Here is a 15,625-nt window from a genome sequence, read left to right as displayed (position 1 = left end):
CACTGTAATATACACAGAGATGATAGTCCGTCCCACTGTAATATACACAGAGATGATAGTCCGTCCCACTGTAATATACACAGAGATGATAGTCCGTCCCACTGTAATATACACAGAGATGATAGTCCGTCCCACTGTAAAATACACAGAGATGATAGAACGTCCCACTGTAAAATACACAGAGATGATAGTCCGTCCCACTGTAAAATACACAGAGATGATATTCCGTCCCACTGTAAAATACACAGAGATGATAGTCCGTCCCACTAAAATACACAGAGATGATAGTCCGTCCCACTAAAATACACAGAGATGATAGTCCGTCCCACTGTAAAATACACAGAGATGATAGTCCGTCCCACTGTAAAATACACAGAGATGATAGTCCGTCCCACTGTAAAATACACAGAGATGATAGTCCGTCCCACTGTAAAATACACAGAGATGATAGTCCGTCCCACTGTAATATACACAGAGATGATAGTCCGTCCCACTGTAAAATACACAGAGATGATAGTCCGTCCCACTGTAAAATACACAGAGATGATAGTCCGTCCCACTGTAAAATACACAGAGATGATAGTCCGTCCCACTGTAAAATACACAGAGATGATAGTCCGTCCCACTGTAAAATACACAGAGATGATAGTCCGTCCCACTGTAAAATACGTCTAAATGAGGTTGGATTATCTTGATGTCCACATTAGCAGCAGTTGGTTTATGAAAAAGTATCTTCCTGAACAAAAACAATCTCTATTTCCCCCCCCCTCACCTTCTTGGATCTCTTCTCGTACTCGAAGGCGATCTCTCTCCTCTGAGAGTAGCTCCGTCTGGTCAGGATGTCAATGATGGTCAGCTCATCCACACCTGGGGAACATGGGTAATATTACAGAGGTGTGATTAACATACATTTAACCATTAATATTGATTTCTATAGATAAAAACCCAGCTGGTGTAACTTTAAGTCTGTCCCCTCGCCCCGGGCGCGAACCAGGGACCCTCTGCACACATCAACAACAGTCATCCACAAAGCATCGTTACCCATCGCTCCACAAAGGCCACGGCCCTTGCAGAGCAAGGGGAACCACTACTTCTAGGTCTCAGAGCGAGTGACGTCACCGATTGAAACACTATTAGCGCGCACCACCGCTAACTAGCTAGCCATTTCACATCGGTTATACTGGGGAACATGGGAAATATTCCATTTAACATACATCGGCCACACTAGCTTTGTGTGTATAGAGGAGGTACAGACAGATATATTATAGTAGGAAGTAAAGCCCTCCTCTTGTAATAGTAACATTTCCTTCATGATCACTGATCTACAAGGCCTCCATTTTGTACAGTATAAACTATAGTGGAAAAACAGCTAGTCGGGGCTTTCAGCGGGTACAGAGGGGGACTGCAGTGAGTTAGCAGTGGTTGGTTTGTGGCACACCAACAGGGCTGGAAGGCGAAGGCGTGGTCTGACAGGAAATCCCTGAATACTCTGTGGGTTTAGTGAAGTCATGTTGGGAACACAGGCAGGGAAGTGACTCGCCCAGCACTGTGCTCTCCTACATGTTTCCATGGAGATGTTTCCATAGAGATGTTTCCATGGAGATGTTTCCATAGAGATGTTTCCATGGAGATGTTTCCATGGAGATGTTTCCATGGAGATGTTTCCATGGAGATGTTTCCATGGAGATGTTTCCATAGAGATGTTTCCATGGAGATGTTTCCATGGAGATGTTTCCATAGAGATGTTTCCATGGAGATGTTTCCATGGAGATGTTTCCATGGAGATGTTTCCATGGAGATGTTTCCATAGAGATGTTTCCATAGAGATGTTTCCATGGAGATGTTTCCATGGAGATGTTTCCATAGAGATGTTTCCATGGAGATGTTTCCATGGAGATGTTTCCATAGAGATGTTTCCATTAATATAAATACAAAACCAATGTCAAGAATCAGGATTAGGTTTTTCTCTAAATCGCCCGGGATTTAACAATGATTGATGAAAATGGTGTGAAAAGACAATGCTTTCACAGGCAGAGACAACACGGATGGCAATAGATACTATGGAATTACAATGTTACTGAGCTAAAATGTGGTCAACTGATCCACTGATGTATGTTTACGGGCTCAGCACCACAGAAGAAAGGTACGATGTGGTTCACAAGGTGTAGTAACGTAAAACGGCCAGCAGATGGCGCTAAATCGCGAAGTGCACACAACAACATAATGAGAAGCAGAGCATTACTGTTACCAGCTCATACTGAGTTCTGTTTATATAGTAACCCCTCTAGAAAAACTTAATTATGACGTTTATATTAGTGCAAATACATTGTGACAGGTATATTAATAAACCAATCAAGTTCACAATGCACAACGTATTTCTAATCTAGAAAACAATATGAAGTGATACACTGTAACTGGTGGGGACTATGATATCCTTGTAGTGATTCTCTCACCCTTGGTTTTGACGGCCGTTTCTATCCTGGCAGCATCTTTAGCTGGATCAAAATCCCCGACTGCCACCACCGTGGGGAATTTAGGCTCACTCTCCTGAAGAGGACAGAATTACATTACCAGTTTACAATCACTGACAGATGACAGATTTCATTACAGGTTGACCCCGTGACCTAACGTTGATAGTATTTCAACTGTAGTGAACTCACCCCGCCAAAATTCAGCGTGAGCTGTCCCAAGAACTCTGAAACCAACGCCATTGTGAAATCCCTGTAAAAAAAAAGATAAATTATATTAGGTTAACTATACGATGGGGCTGTAAAATATGTGCCACACCGTCACCGTGGTAACCCAGCTGAAGGCTCCAACGGTCTCATTTATGATGTTAGATACTGAATGAGGTCACTTCCTTAGAGACTAGCACCAGACAGACCTAATAATAATAAACTCAAAGTTACAATAGTTGTTGAGAAATGAATGACAAACGTGTAAACATTTAACACACAACATGTGATACCGCCCAAAATCAGGCTTTAGATCAAAGTCCATTTTCTTTTTGTTGTTAAATTTACAGAAAATCATTTGGGAGGAGTAGTTATTTTTTCCCAACATGGCAGAGGTCAATAATATTTAATCACCTAGCAACCATGTATGACAGAGTCCTTGGAGTGGGAACTAACTGCCCCTCCTCCGTGTAAGCAGGAAGTATGAATCACATATCCTGTTCCATTCCACAGGCCCTATTGTGTTACATATAGACCCACAGCCTAATGTACTGGTACCTTTAATGAACTCAGAATCTGTCTTGACTTCACAGCTCTATTTACACACAGACAGTAATACAAGTCATTACTCTACTGTACCCCTGAAAATAAGAATGTGTTCTTAACTGACTTGCCTAGTTAAAAAAAGGTTTAAAAAAATACAAATAAAAAAAATAACAGGTTTCAAGCTGAGTCATGAAATATCATATACCCAATTAGATCTACTGTAATGGTAGTGTTACAGGACTAATGACACAGTGGGCTGAAACAAACACGCTGTGTGTGTGTGTGTGTGTGTGTGTGTGTGTGTGTGTGTGTGTGTGTGTGTGTGTGTGTGTGTGTACCGTACACACACCCAGTAACACACCAAGGTCGGTACCACCCAGCAGAGACATTCCACCACAAACTGTTAGAATTCCAGGGTCAAGCCCGCTGTGTTGCCGTGCCAACTCATTTACTGTGTTCAACTTTAACAACGTTAACGTGTTGATTAGGGCCCCCCCCCCCCCCCCCACTACTACACATGCTGTTAAAAAGCAGCAGAATGGACTGATCTGACCCCCCCCACTACTAAACATGCTTTTAAACTGCAGCAGAATGGACTGATCTGACCCCCCCCACTACTAAACATGCTTTTAAACAGCAGCAGAATGGACTGATCTGACCCCCCCCCCCCCCCCCCCACACTACTACACATGCTTTTAAACAGCAGCAGAATGGACTGATCTGACCCCCCCCCCCCCCCACTACTACACATGCTTTTAAACAGCAGCAGAATGGACTGATCTGACCCCCCCCACTACTACACATGCTTTTAAACAGCAGCAGAATGGACTGATCTGACCCCCCCCCCACTACTAGTTGTTCAGGTTCAGATGACTATGAACAAATATGTAAAAGGAAGAATCTGCTGATTCATTTATTTAGTGAGGATCAGACTGGATTACATTGGAATGGAACACTTGGCAGGGCAAAGGACAGACACACACACAGACACACACGGCTGGTGTGTTCAAGATGGCTACAGGCATTTGAAAGACAATGAAAGACATTGTGTCTGTCTCAGTGAGCAGAGATAGTATAGAACCTGCACTGGCTTACCTTAGAGTAAGAACCTAGAGATAGCTGACTTACCTTAAAGTAAGAACCTAGAGATAGCTGACTTATCTTAGAGAACAGAACAGAACCTAGAGATAGCTGACTTACCTTAGAGAACAGAACAGAACCTAGAGATAGCTGACTTATCTTAGAGAACAGAACAGAACCTAGAGATAGCTGACTTACCTTAGAGTAAGAACCTAGAGATAGCTGACTTATCTTAGAGAACAGAACAGAACCTAGAGATAGCTGACTTACCTTAGAGTAAGAACCTAGAGATAGCTGACTTACCTTAGAGAACAGAACAGAACCTAGAGATAGCTGACTTATCTTAGAGAACAGAACAGAACCTAGAGATAGCTGACTTACCTTAGAGAACAGAACAGAACCTAGAGATAGCTGACTAACCTTAGAGAACAGAACAGAACCTAGAGATAGCTGACTTATCTTAGAGAACAGAACAGAACCTAGAGATAGCTGACTTACCTTAGAGAACAGAACAGAACCTAGAGATAGCTGACTTATCTTAGAGAACAGAACAGAACCTAGAGATAGCTGACTTACCTTAGAGAACAGAACAGAACCTAGAGATAGCTGACTAACCTTAGAGAACAGAACAGAACCTAGAGATAGCTGACTAACCTTAGAGAACAGAACAGAACCTAGAGATAGCTGACTTACCTTAGAGAACAGAACAGAACCTAGAGATAGCTGACTTACCTTAGAGAACAGAACAGAACCTAGAGATAGCTGACTTACCTTAGAGAACAGAACCTAGAGTTGCAGTAGATGGTCCCGTTATGGAGACTGTTCGGGGTGTGGTGCTGGTTAAATACCGCTGGCAGAACACACTGGTATGACTCAAAGCATGGCTCCAACTCCTGCCCCTGAGTCCACACTCCTCCCCTCCAGTCTCTCTGTCTCTCTTCTCTCCACTCCCTCCCTCCCCTCCCCACCCTCCCTCCATCTCTCCTTCCCTACTCACCCACTCCCTCCCTACTCACCCCCTTCTTCTCCACTACCTCCCTCCCCTCATCTCTCCCTCTCTCCTCTGTTCTAACCTTACAGAGCATGGCTCCAACTCCTCCCTCCATCTCTCCCACCCTCCTCACCCACCCAGTCCCTCCCTCACCCCTCCTTCCCCACTCCCTCCCTCCCTCCCCACTCCTCCCTCCCCCCATCTCTCCGTACAGAGCATGGCTCCAACTCCTCCCTCCATCTCTCCCTCCCTACTCACCCACCCAGTCCCTCCCTCACCCCTCCCTCCATCTCTCCCTCTCTCCTCTGTTCTCTCCGTACAGAGCATGGCTCCAACTCCTACCTCTGGGCTGACCCCCCTTGTTCTGATACTCCTCCCTCTCTCTAGTCCCTCCCTCCTAGCCCTACCCAGGGTTAGTGGGCCTCTGCCACAGAGCAGAGCCCGGAGGAAGCAGACAGGCTGGGGAGAAAGCGGCCAAATGGAAGAACATCAGGACTATTCGAATCCGCGTCGGACCTTCATCTGAAAAGTGTCGAGATGAAGTTTCTCTCTACCGTCTTTCCTCATTGGAGAACTTGTTTGATGTCTTTGCAGTGTATTCTGCCTCCAGGACATGTGATGCACCAGCCCATGTGACAGGGGATGTGGTGAAGGCCCTATGTTCTCTCACACGTCACACACTCGCTATACGCAGCTGACTAGAGGAGTACGCCATCCAACAAAATGAATGGAAACATCGGCCACATTATAGATCCCATGATTCTGGTAGAATTACCCAACGTCAGGGTGTGAGGTCATTCTGCTTCCTCCGCCACAGCTTTGTGCACTCTGCTTCCCGTTGAAACGCATTTCAACTGTGCTTCAGTGTTTTCTCTGTGACACAAGCCTGGTCACGCTCCTGATCAAATGGCTGTGAATGCCTGAGTAAGACATTAGGTCTGCCCATTTCTCCACTGTTCTCCTCTCCACTGTTCTCCTCTTCCAAGCTGTGATTAATGACACTCCTTCTGATGAACACACGTGATTATTGGTTGTGAATGCGAATGCCCCCAAACGTCTGGGTCATATCTCCACTGTTCTCTCCTCTCTGTGTACCCAGGGAATGATTCATGCCACTTCGTATCCCTCACCGTCCATCATCAGGATAGCATTCACCCACAATCCCTCAGGATAAATATGAACCGATCCTCCTCCGCTTCCTGCCTTGTTCAGTGCAGACAGCAGTCTAATTGAACGTGGCTTGTCCAATCAATGCCCCCCCCCCCCCCCCCCCATTCCTCACCTCACACCACCTCCCTCCCTCCTATTTGATTCATTTGTAATAATTCATTTGAACCCGTTGTATTGTGGACAGGCTAAAAGAGCCATGTAGTAATTCAGCTGTGCCCCCAATACAAACAAGCAGGCAACCCCTAAACAACCTTCGATCAAATCATCAAACAACCACTAACATAACGCTTTTACGCACCTCTCCGTCGCAGGGCCCGGGGAACTCATTTACTAAAAGGTTCGTTTAAACCCCAATAAACCACGTGCCGCTTGACAACTCATTCACTTTAACGGCTTAATGAAAAAGGAAAAAAGCTCTTTTTTTTTCTTCTTCTCCTGGTTAGGAAGCAGAGAGGTACTGGTTGGCGCCCTGCCCGTCTGTCTGTAATAACTCACTCATACAGTCAGAGGATTAGACAAACGCAGGGGGTCGGGTCACAGCTACAGTAGACATTCCTGTTAACCTCAGGAGTCTACATTTTACCATATTTTTTTTATAAATTAGCAGATGCTCTTATCCAGAGCGATTTACAATTAGAGAATTCATCTACAGATAGCTAGGTGGGACAACCACATATCTCAGTCATAGTCAGTACATTCATCTACAGATAGCTAGGTGGGACAACCACATATCTCAGTCATAGTCAGTACATTCATCTTCAGATAGCTAGGTGGGACAACCACATATCTCAGTCATAGTCAGTACATTCATATTCAGATAGCTAGGTGAGACAACCACATATCTCAGTCATAGTCAGTACATTCATCTACAGATAGCTAGGTGGGACAACCACATATCACAGTCATAGTCAGTACATTCATCTTCAGATAGCTAGGTGAGACAACCACATATCACAGTCAGTACATTCATCTTCAGATAGCTAGGTGGGACAACCACATATCACAGTCATAGTCAGTACATTCATCTTCAGATAGCTAGGTGAGACAACCACATATCACAGTCATAGGAAGTACATTCATATTCAGATAGCTAGGTGGGACAACCACATATCACAGTCATAGTCAGTACATTCATCTTCAGATAGCTAGGTGGGACAACCACATATCTCAGTCATAGTCAGTACATTCATCTACAGATAGCTAGGTGGGACAACCACATATCACAGTCATAGTCAGTACATTCATCTTCAGATAGCTAGGTGGGACAACCACGTATCACAGTCATAGTCAGTACATTCATCTACAGATAGCTAGGTGGGACAACCACATATCACAGTCATAGTCAGTACATTCATCTACAGATAGCTAGGTGGGACAACCACATATCACAGTCATAGTCAGTACATTCATCTACAGATAGCTAGGTGGGACAACCACATATCACAGTCATAGTCAGTACATTCATCTTCAGATAGCTAGGTGGGACAACCACGTATCACAGTCATAGTCAGTACATTCATCTTCAGATAGCTAGGTGGGACAACCACATATCACAGTCATAGTCAGTACATTCATCTACAGATAGCTAGGTGGGACAACCACATATCTCAGTCATAGTCAGTACATTCATCTTCAGATAGCTAGGTGGGACAACCACATATCTCAGTCATAGTCAGTACATTCATCTACAGATAGCTAGGTGGGACAACCACATATCACAGTCATAGTCAGTACATTCATCTACAGACAGCTAGGTGGGACAACCACATATCACAGTCATAGTCAGTACATTCATCTTCAGATAGCTAGGTGGGACAACCACATATCACAGTCATAGTCAGTACATTCATCTACAGATAGCTAGGTGGGACAACCACATATCACAGTCATAGTCAGTACATTCATCTACAGATAGCTAGGTGAGACAACCACATATCACAGTCATAGTCAGTACATTCATCTTCAGATAACTTGGTGGGACAACCACATATCACAGTCATAGTCAGTACATTTATCTTCAGATAGCTAGGTGGGACAACCACATATCACAGTCATAGTCAGTACATTCATCTTCAGATAGCTAGGTGGGACAACCACATATCACAGTCATAGTCAGTACATTCATCTACAGATATCTAGGTGGGACAACCACATATCACAGTCATAGTCAGTACATTCATCTTCAGATAGCTAGGTGGGACAACCACATATCACAGTCATAGTCAGTACATTCATCTACAGATAGCTAGGTGAGACAACCACATATCACAGTCATAGTCAGTACATTCATCTACAGATAGCTAGGTGGGACAACCACATATCACAGTCATAGTCAGTACATTCATCTTCAGATAGCTAGGTGAGACAACCACATATCACAGTCATAGTCAGTACATTCATCTTCAGATAGCTTGGTGGGACAACCACATATCACAGTCATAGTCAGTACATTCATCTACAGATAGCTAGACAGGACAACCACATATCTCAGTCATAGTCAGTACATTCATCTACAGATAGCTAGGTGGGACAACCACATATCTCAGTCATAGTCAGTACATTCATCTACAGATAGCTAGGTGGGACAACCACATATCACAGTCATAGTCAGTACATTCATCTACAGATAGCTAGGTGGGACAACCACATATCACAGTCATAGTCAGTACATTCATCTACAGATAGCTAGGTGGGACAACCACATATCACAGTCATAGTCAGTACATTCATCTACAGACAGCTAGGTGGGACAACCACATATCACAGTCATAGTCAGTACATTCATCTACAGATAGCTAGGTGGGACAACCACATATCTCAGTCATAGTCAGTACATTCATCTCCAGATAGCCAGGTGGGACAACCACATATCTCAGTCATAGGAAGTACACGTTCCTTCAGTAAAGGAGCTATCAGCAGAGTCAGAACTAGAAGGGGGTGGGGGTGGTGGGGTCAAGTGCATTTCCATTGGTCCAGGAAGGATATTATTTAAAGAGGAGCCGACAGCATTTTAGCAACGTGAAATCTTATTCAAATCTGTTCATTTACAGAAAGAAAATTACATGTTTTTTTTTTATATACTGTATATATATTTTTTTGTTGTTGACATTTTCTGACAAGCGAGCGCTTAGATATGGTCATTTTCACGTTTTCATAAATTCCTAGAATGTTTGGGAATTACGTATATTAAGGCATTTGTGAAAATTCTTTAGCAATATAGAGTGGGAAAGAGGCTGTGTGTTTGGACAATTAGTAGACATGCAGTTAATAAAACCTAATTAAAAACATCTGTCTCGTCCAGGACCGGAGTTTACACAGACCGGTGCGTCACAGCCAATCAGAGCTACAGTAGGCCATTATGCAAACAATACATTTTCCACACGGGCCTGACATCATTCACTATGAACTGGACTGTGTGTTTACAGGAAGTAGGGCCTGACATCATTCACTATGAACTGGACTGTGTGTTTACAGGCAGTAGGGCCTGACATCATTCACTATGAACTGGACTGTGTGTTTACAGGAAGTAGGGCCTGACATCATTCACTATGAACTGGACTGTGTGTTTACAGGAAGTAGGGCCTGACATCATTCACTTTGAACTGGAATGTGTGTTTACAGGCAGTAGGGCCTGCCATCATTCACTTTGAACTGGAATGTGTGTTTACAGGAAGTAGGGCCTGTCATCATTCACTATGAACTGGACTGTGTGTTTACAGGAAGTAGGGCCTGTCATCATTCACTATGAACTGGACTGTGTGTTTACAGGCAGTAGGGCCTGACATCATTCACTATGAACTGGAATGTGTGTTTACAGGAAGTAGGGCCTGACATCATTCACTATGAACTGGACTGTGTGTTTACAGGAAGTAGGGCCTGACATCATTCACTATGAACTGGACTGTGTGTTTACAGGAAGTAGGGCCTGACATCATTCACTATGAACTGGACTGTGTGTTTACAGGAAGTAGGGCCTGACATCATTCACTATGAACTGGACTGTGTGTTTACAGGAAGTAGGGCCTGACATCATTCACTATGAACTGGACTGTGTGTTTACAGGAAGTAGGGCCTGACATCATTCACTATGAACTGGACTGTGTGTTTACAGGAAGTAGGGCCTGACATCATTCACTTTGAACTGGAATGTGTGTTTACAGGCAGTAGGGCCTGTCATCATTCACTTTGAACTGGAATGTGTGTTTACAGGAAGTAGGGCCTGTCATCATTCACTATGAACTGGACTGTGTGTTTACAGGAAGTAGGGCCTGTCATCATTCACTATGAACTGGACTGTGTGTTTACAGGAAGTAGGGCCTGTCATCATTCACTATGAACTGGACTGTGTGTTTACAGGAAGTAGGGCCTGTCATCATTCACTATGAACTGGACTGTGTGTTTACAGGAAGTAGGGCCTGACATCATTCACTATGAACTGGACTGTGTGTTTACAGGCAGTAGGGCCTGACATCATTCACTATGAACTGGACTGTGTGTTTACAGGAAGTAGGGCCTGACATCATTCACTATGAACTGGACTGTGTTTACAGGCAGTAGGGCCTGCCATCATTCACTTTGATCTGGACTGTGTGTTTACAGGAAGTAGGGCCTGTCATCATTCACTTTGAACTGGACTGTGTGTTTACAGGAAGTAGGGCCTGTCATCATTCACTATGAACTGGACTGTGTGTTTACAGGAAGTAGGGCCTGACATCATTCACTATGAACTGGACTGTGTGTTTACAGGAAGTAGGGCCTGTCATCATTCACTATGAACTGGACTGTGTGTTTACAGGCAGTAGGGCCTGTCATCATTCACTATGAACTGGACTGTGTGTTTACAGGAAGTAGGGCCTGACATCATTCACTATGAACTGGACTGTGTGTTTACAGGCAGTAGGGCCTGTCATCATTCACTATGAACTGGACTGTGTGTTTACAGGAAGTAGGGCCTGTCATCATTCACTATGAACTGGACTGTGTGTTTACAGGCAGTAGGGACAGCATGACTTCAGATCATTAGAACAGCATTCGGCAAAAACCACAAAATAGTCTTGTACAGATTTCTACAAATATGTAGCTAAATATCAAGTGAGACCTCTTCACGTTTGGGAACTTTACAGTCCTATTGAGCAAACAGTCATACAAAAGGTAGGCTATCTTTCCCTACATGTGTAACAGTATACCTTTATGGCGTCCCCTCGCCCCGACCCGGGCGCGAACCAGGGACCCTCTACACACATCAACAACAGTCACCCACGAAGCGTCGCTACCCATCGCTCCACAAAAGCCACGGCCCTTGCAGAGCAAGGGGCAACCCTACTTCTAGGTTTCAGAGCAAGTGACGTAACTGATTGAAACGCTAGTAGCGCGTACCCGCTAACTAGCTAGCCATTTCACATTTCACAAAATCAACAACTAATGCTAGCCAGAACAAGATTAGCTAAAAATCCTAACGAAGGAACATTAGATAAACTCTCTCACACTTTTTTCAGCTAGTTAGACTTAAAAATTGCACTGATAAACGTTGGGGAATAGCCTGCCCGTCCTTCTGTAACTTTCCTGCCAATGCATGCCATTGTCCCTAACTGGCTAAAGTTGGCTAGCTTGCTAGCTAGCTCCTTCCAGGCACAAATGAGAGAACACCTCACTGACCATTTTATTCGTCCTATCAGAGCTGGTTAGGCTGTTCGCATGTTATCTACAGCGTTCCTGACAAACTATTATTTTTGTGTTGCCTACTTTTACCGACACCGGTCATATTCAGCGGCTGTGTTGCGCATTCGTAAATTCATCCGTTATTCTGCGCTCTGGCACACTCAGACAAGAGTGCTCTGAAATTGGAGAAGATAGCTAGCCAGAGTGAATATGCTAACTGGATAACAGTCGTTCAGCTAGCTAGCGAAGCGATTCACATTTCTTGCTCGCTAACTAAATGACAAGTGCGTCTCTAGCTGTGTTGTCACCGAAGAACGATTTGAGGAAGGAAAAAGTCAGTCACTCCTCCAATGACATGACGTCCTCCTAGCGGCTAGCTAGCTATGTAGCTAACGATAGGCTCTGTGTTTTTAGCTTGCTACATAAATAGTTACGTTAGCATATTAGGAACATAAGGACTGACTTGTGATCATTGTCCTTTGTTAGTTTGATTGTATTGACATTCCCAGCCTTAGTTACATTGGTCCGTTTTATACCAGGCCAACTGGGATTTACAACCTGATAGTAATATTTGTTGGACTACCAAGAAATGTATTGCTGAATGATATGAATCATGCATTGAACCACATCCATCTGTTCTGACAACAACGCACCTAGTGTACGTCACGGAATGTTGAATCACATAGAACCTATTTTTACAGTTGGTTTTTGTAGCGTAAACTGGGAATTTGATATTTTTTCAACTGATATTCTGTTTGTTTGTTTCATATTTGCCAAGTAGTTCAAAACGCTGTCAGTTCCACTTTAAGATACTCTTTGAAGAGGTAGGGGTTCAGCTGCTTTCGGGAATATGGGCAGACACTCTGCTGTTCCAGCTTCAGAGGGAAGCTGGTTCACCCACTGGGGTGCCAGGACAGAAGAGCTTGGAGAAGAGCTTGGACTGGGCTGAGTGGAAGCTGGTTCCACCACTGGGGTGCCAGGACAGAAGAGCTTGGACTGGGCTGAGTGGAAGCTGGCTCCACCACTGGGGTGCCAGGACAGAAGAGCTTGGACTGGGCTGAGTGGAAGCTGGCTCCACCACTGGGGTGCCGGGACAGAAGAGCTTGGACTGGGCTGAGTGGAAGCTGTCCTCCCGTAGGTGTTGGGAGGACCAAGAGACCAGGAACAGAGTGCTCGGGTTGGGGTTTAGGGTTTGAGCATAGCCTGAAGGTAGGAAGGGGTAGTTCCTCTTGCTGCTCCATAGGCAAGCACCATGGTCTTGTAGTGGATGTGAGCTTCGACTGGAAGCCAGAGGATTGTGCGGAGGAGCGGGGTGACATTGGAGAACTTGGGAAGGTTGAACACCAGGCGGGCTGCAGCGTTCTGGATAACTTGCAGGGGTTTGATGGCACAAGCGGGGAGCCCAGCCAACAGAGAGTTGCAGTAGTCCAGACGTGAGAGATGGCAAGTGCCTGAATTAGGACCTGCGCTGCTTCCTGTCTGACGTCGGGTCGTACTCTACGGATGTTGTAGAGCATGAACCTGCAGGAGCAAGTCACTGCTTTGATGTTTGCAGAGAACGACAGGGTATTCTCCAGGGTCGGGCCAAGGTTCTTTGCACTCTGGGAGGGCGACACTGAAGTTCTCAATCGTGACGGAGAGGTCTTTGAGCGGGCAGGCCTTCCCCGGGAAGAAGAGCACCTCCGTCTTGTTGAGGTTGAGCTTGAGGTGGTGGGCCGACATCCAAGCTGAGATATCTGCCAGGCACGTGGATGACAGAAGGAGGAAAGGAGAAAAGTAGTTGAGTGTCATCAGCATAGCAATGATAGGAGAGACCGTGTGAGGATATGATGGAGCCCAATGACTTGGTATATAGAGAGAAGAGAACCTAGAACTGAGCCCTGGGGGACACCAGTAGTGAGAGTCCGTGATGCAGACACAGATCCTCTCCACGTCAACCTGGTAGGAGCGGCCTGCCAGGTAGGATGTAATCCAAGAGTGTGCAGAGCCTGCGATGCCCAGCCCTGAGAGGGTGGAGAGGAGGATCTGATAGAGTCTGAGACACCCAGCCCTGAGAGGGTGGAGAGGAGGATCTGATAGAGCCTGAGACACCCAGCCCTGAGAGGGTGGAGAGGAGGATCTGATAGAGTCTGAGACACCCAGCCCTGAGAGGGTGGAGAGGAGGATCTGATAGAGCCTGAGACACCCAGCCCTGAGAGGGTGGAGAGGAGGATCTGATAGAGTCTGAGACTCCCAGCCCTGAGAGGGTGGAGAGGAGGATCTGATAGAGTCTGAGACACCCAGCCCTGAGAGGGTGGAGAGGAGGATCTGATAGAGTCTGAGACACCCAGCCCTGAGAGGGTGGAGAGGAGGATCTGATAGAGTCTGAGACTCCCAGCTCTGAGAGGGTGGAGAGGAGAATCTGATAGAGACTGAGACACCCAGCCCTGAGAGGGTGGAGAGGAGGATCTGATAGAGTCTGAGACACCCAGCCCTGAGAGGGTGGAGAGGAGGATCTGATAGAGTCTGAGACACCCAGCCCTGAGAGGGTGGAGAGGAGGATCTGATAGTCTGAGACTCCCAGCCCTGAGAGGGTGGAGAGGAGGATCTGATAGAACCTGAGACACTCAGCCCTGAGAGGGTGGAGAGGAGGATCTGATAGAGCCTGAGACACCCAGCCCTGAGAGGATGGAGAGGAGGATCTGATAGAGTCTGAGACTCCCAGCCCTGAGAGGGTGGAGAGGAGGATCTGATAGAGTCTGAGACACCCAGCCCTGAGAGGGTGGAGAGGAGGATCTGATAGAGTCTGAGACACCCAGCCCTGAGAGGGTGGAGAGGAGGATCTGATAGAGTCTGAGACACCCAGCCCTGAGAGGGTGGAGAGGAGAATCTGATAGAGTCTGAGACACCCAGCCCTGAGAGGGTGGGGAGGAGGATCTGATAGAGCCTGAGACACCCAGCCCTGAGAGGGTGGAGAGGAGGATCTGATAGAGTCTGAGACACCCAGCCCTGAGAGGGTGGGGAGGAGGATCTGATGGTTCACGGTGTTGAAGACAGCGAATAGATCTAGTAGGATGAGAACAGAGAAGAGAGTCAGCTTTGGCAGTGCGGAGAGCCTCCGTGACACAGAGAAGAGCAGTCTAGGTTGAGTGACCCGTCTTGAAGCCTGACTGGTTGGAGTCAAGAAGATGGTTCTGAGAGAGATAATGAGAGTGTTGATCAGAGACAGAGGCTCTCTCTCTCCTCTGTTCTCATCCTACTTGAGTGTGTTGTCTCTGATCAACTCTCTCAGTATCTCTGTCAGAACCATCTTCTACACACTCAGGTGTTTTGGAAATAAAAGAAGGGATACAGGTCAGTAGTTTTTGACCTCAGATGAGTTCGAGTGTTGATTTCTTGAGGAGGGGAGCAACTCGGGTCATTTTCAAGTCCGAGGGGACGCAGACAGTGGTCAGGGATGAGTTGATGAGGGAAGTGAGGAATGGGAGAAGGTCTCCAGAGATGATCTGGAGAAGGGAGGAGAGGA

The 15,625-nt window shown here is 45.9% G+C and overlaps 1 protein-coding gene across 2 annotated transcripts in view; it reads right to left on the bottom strand.

Moving 5' to 3' along the window:
* The window catches only part of LOC139575466 (annexin A2-A-like), a 38,141-nt gene extending 32,936 nt beyond the window's left edge, over positions 1 to 5,205 (bottom strand). Inside the window, exons 1-4 of one of the 2 annotated variants that reach the window (XM_071400456.1) lie at positions 5,073 to 5,205; positions 2,661 to 2,721; positions 2,454 to 2,547; positions 773 to 867 (exon numbers count right to left, since the gene is read on the bottom strand). In XM_071400456.1, the coding sequence (XP_071256557.1) occupies positions 773 to 867; positions 2,454 to 2,547; positions 2,661 to 2,711 (240 nt within the window). In that variant the 5' untranslated portion in view covers positions 2,712 to 2,721; positions 5,073 to 5,205. Of the gene's footprint in view, positions 1 to 772; positions 868 to 2,453; positions 2,548 to 2,660; positions 2,722 to 4,421; positions 4,444 to 5,072 lie in introns of those variants that run through there. The other variant, XM_071400457.1, reaches the window with a different exon arrangement.
* Between the last annotated feature and the right edge of the window lie 10,420 nt (positions 5,206 to 15,625).

This window comes from Salvelinus alpinus, chromosome 5, assembly GCF_045679555.1.
Source record: "Salvelinus alpinus chromosome 5, SLU_Salpinus.1, whole genome shotgun sequence".
In the NCBI taxonomy this organism is placed as follows: Eukaryota; Metazoa; Chordata; class Actinopteri; order Salmoniformes; family Salmonidae; genus Salvelinus; species Salvelinus alpinus.
Note: the sequence above shows the minus strand (reverse complement) of the source record. Positions and strands in the feature narration are given on the sequence as shown.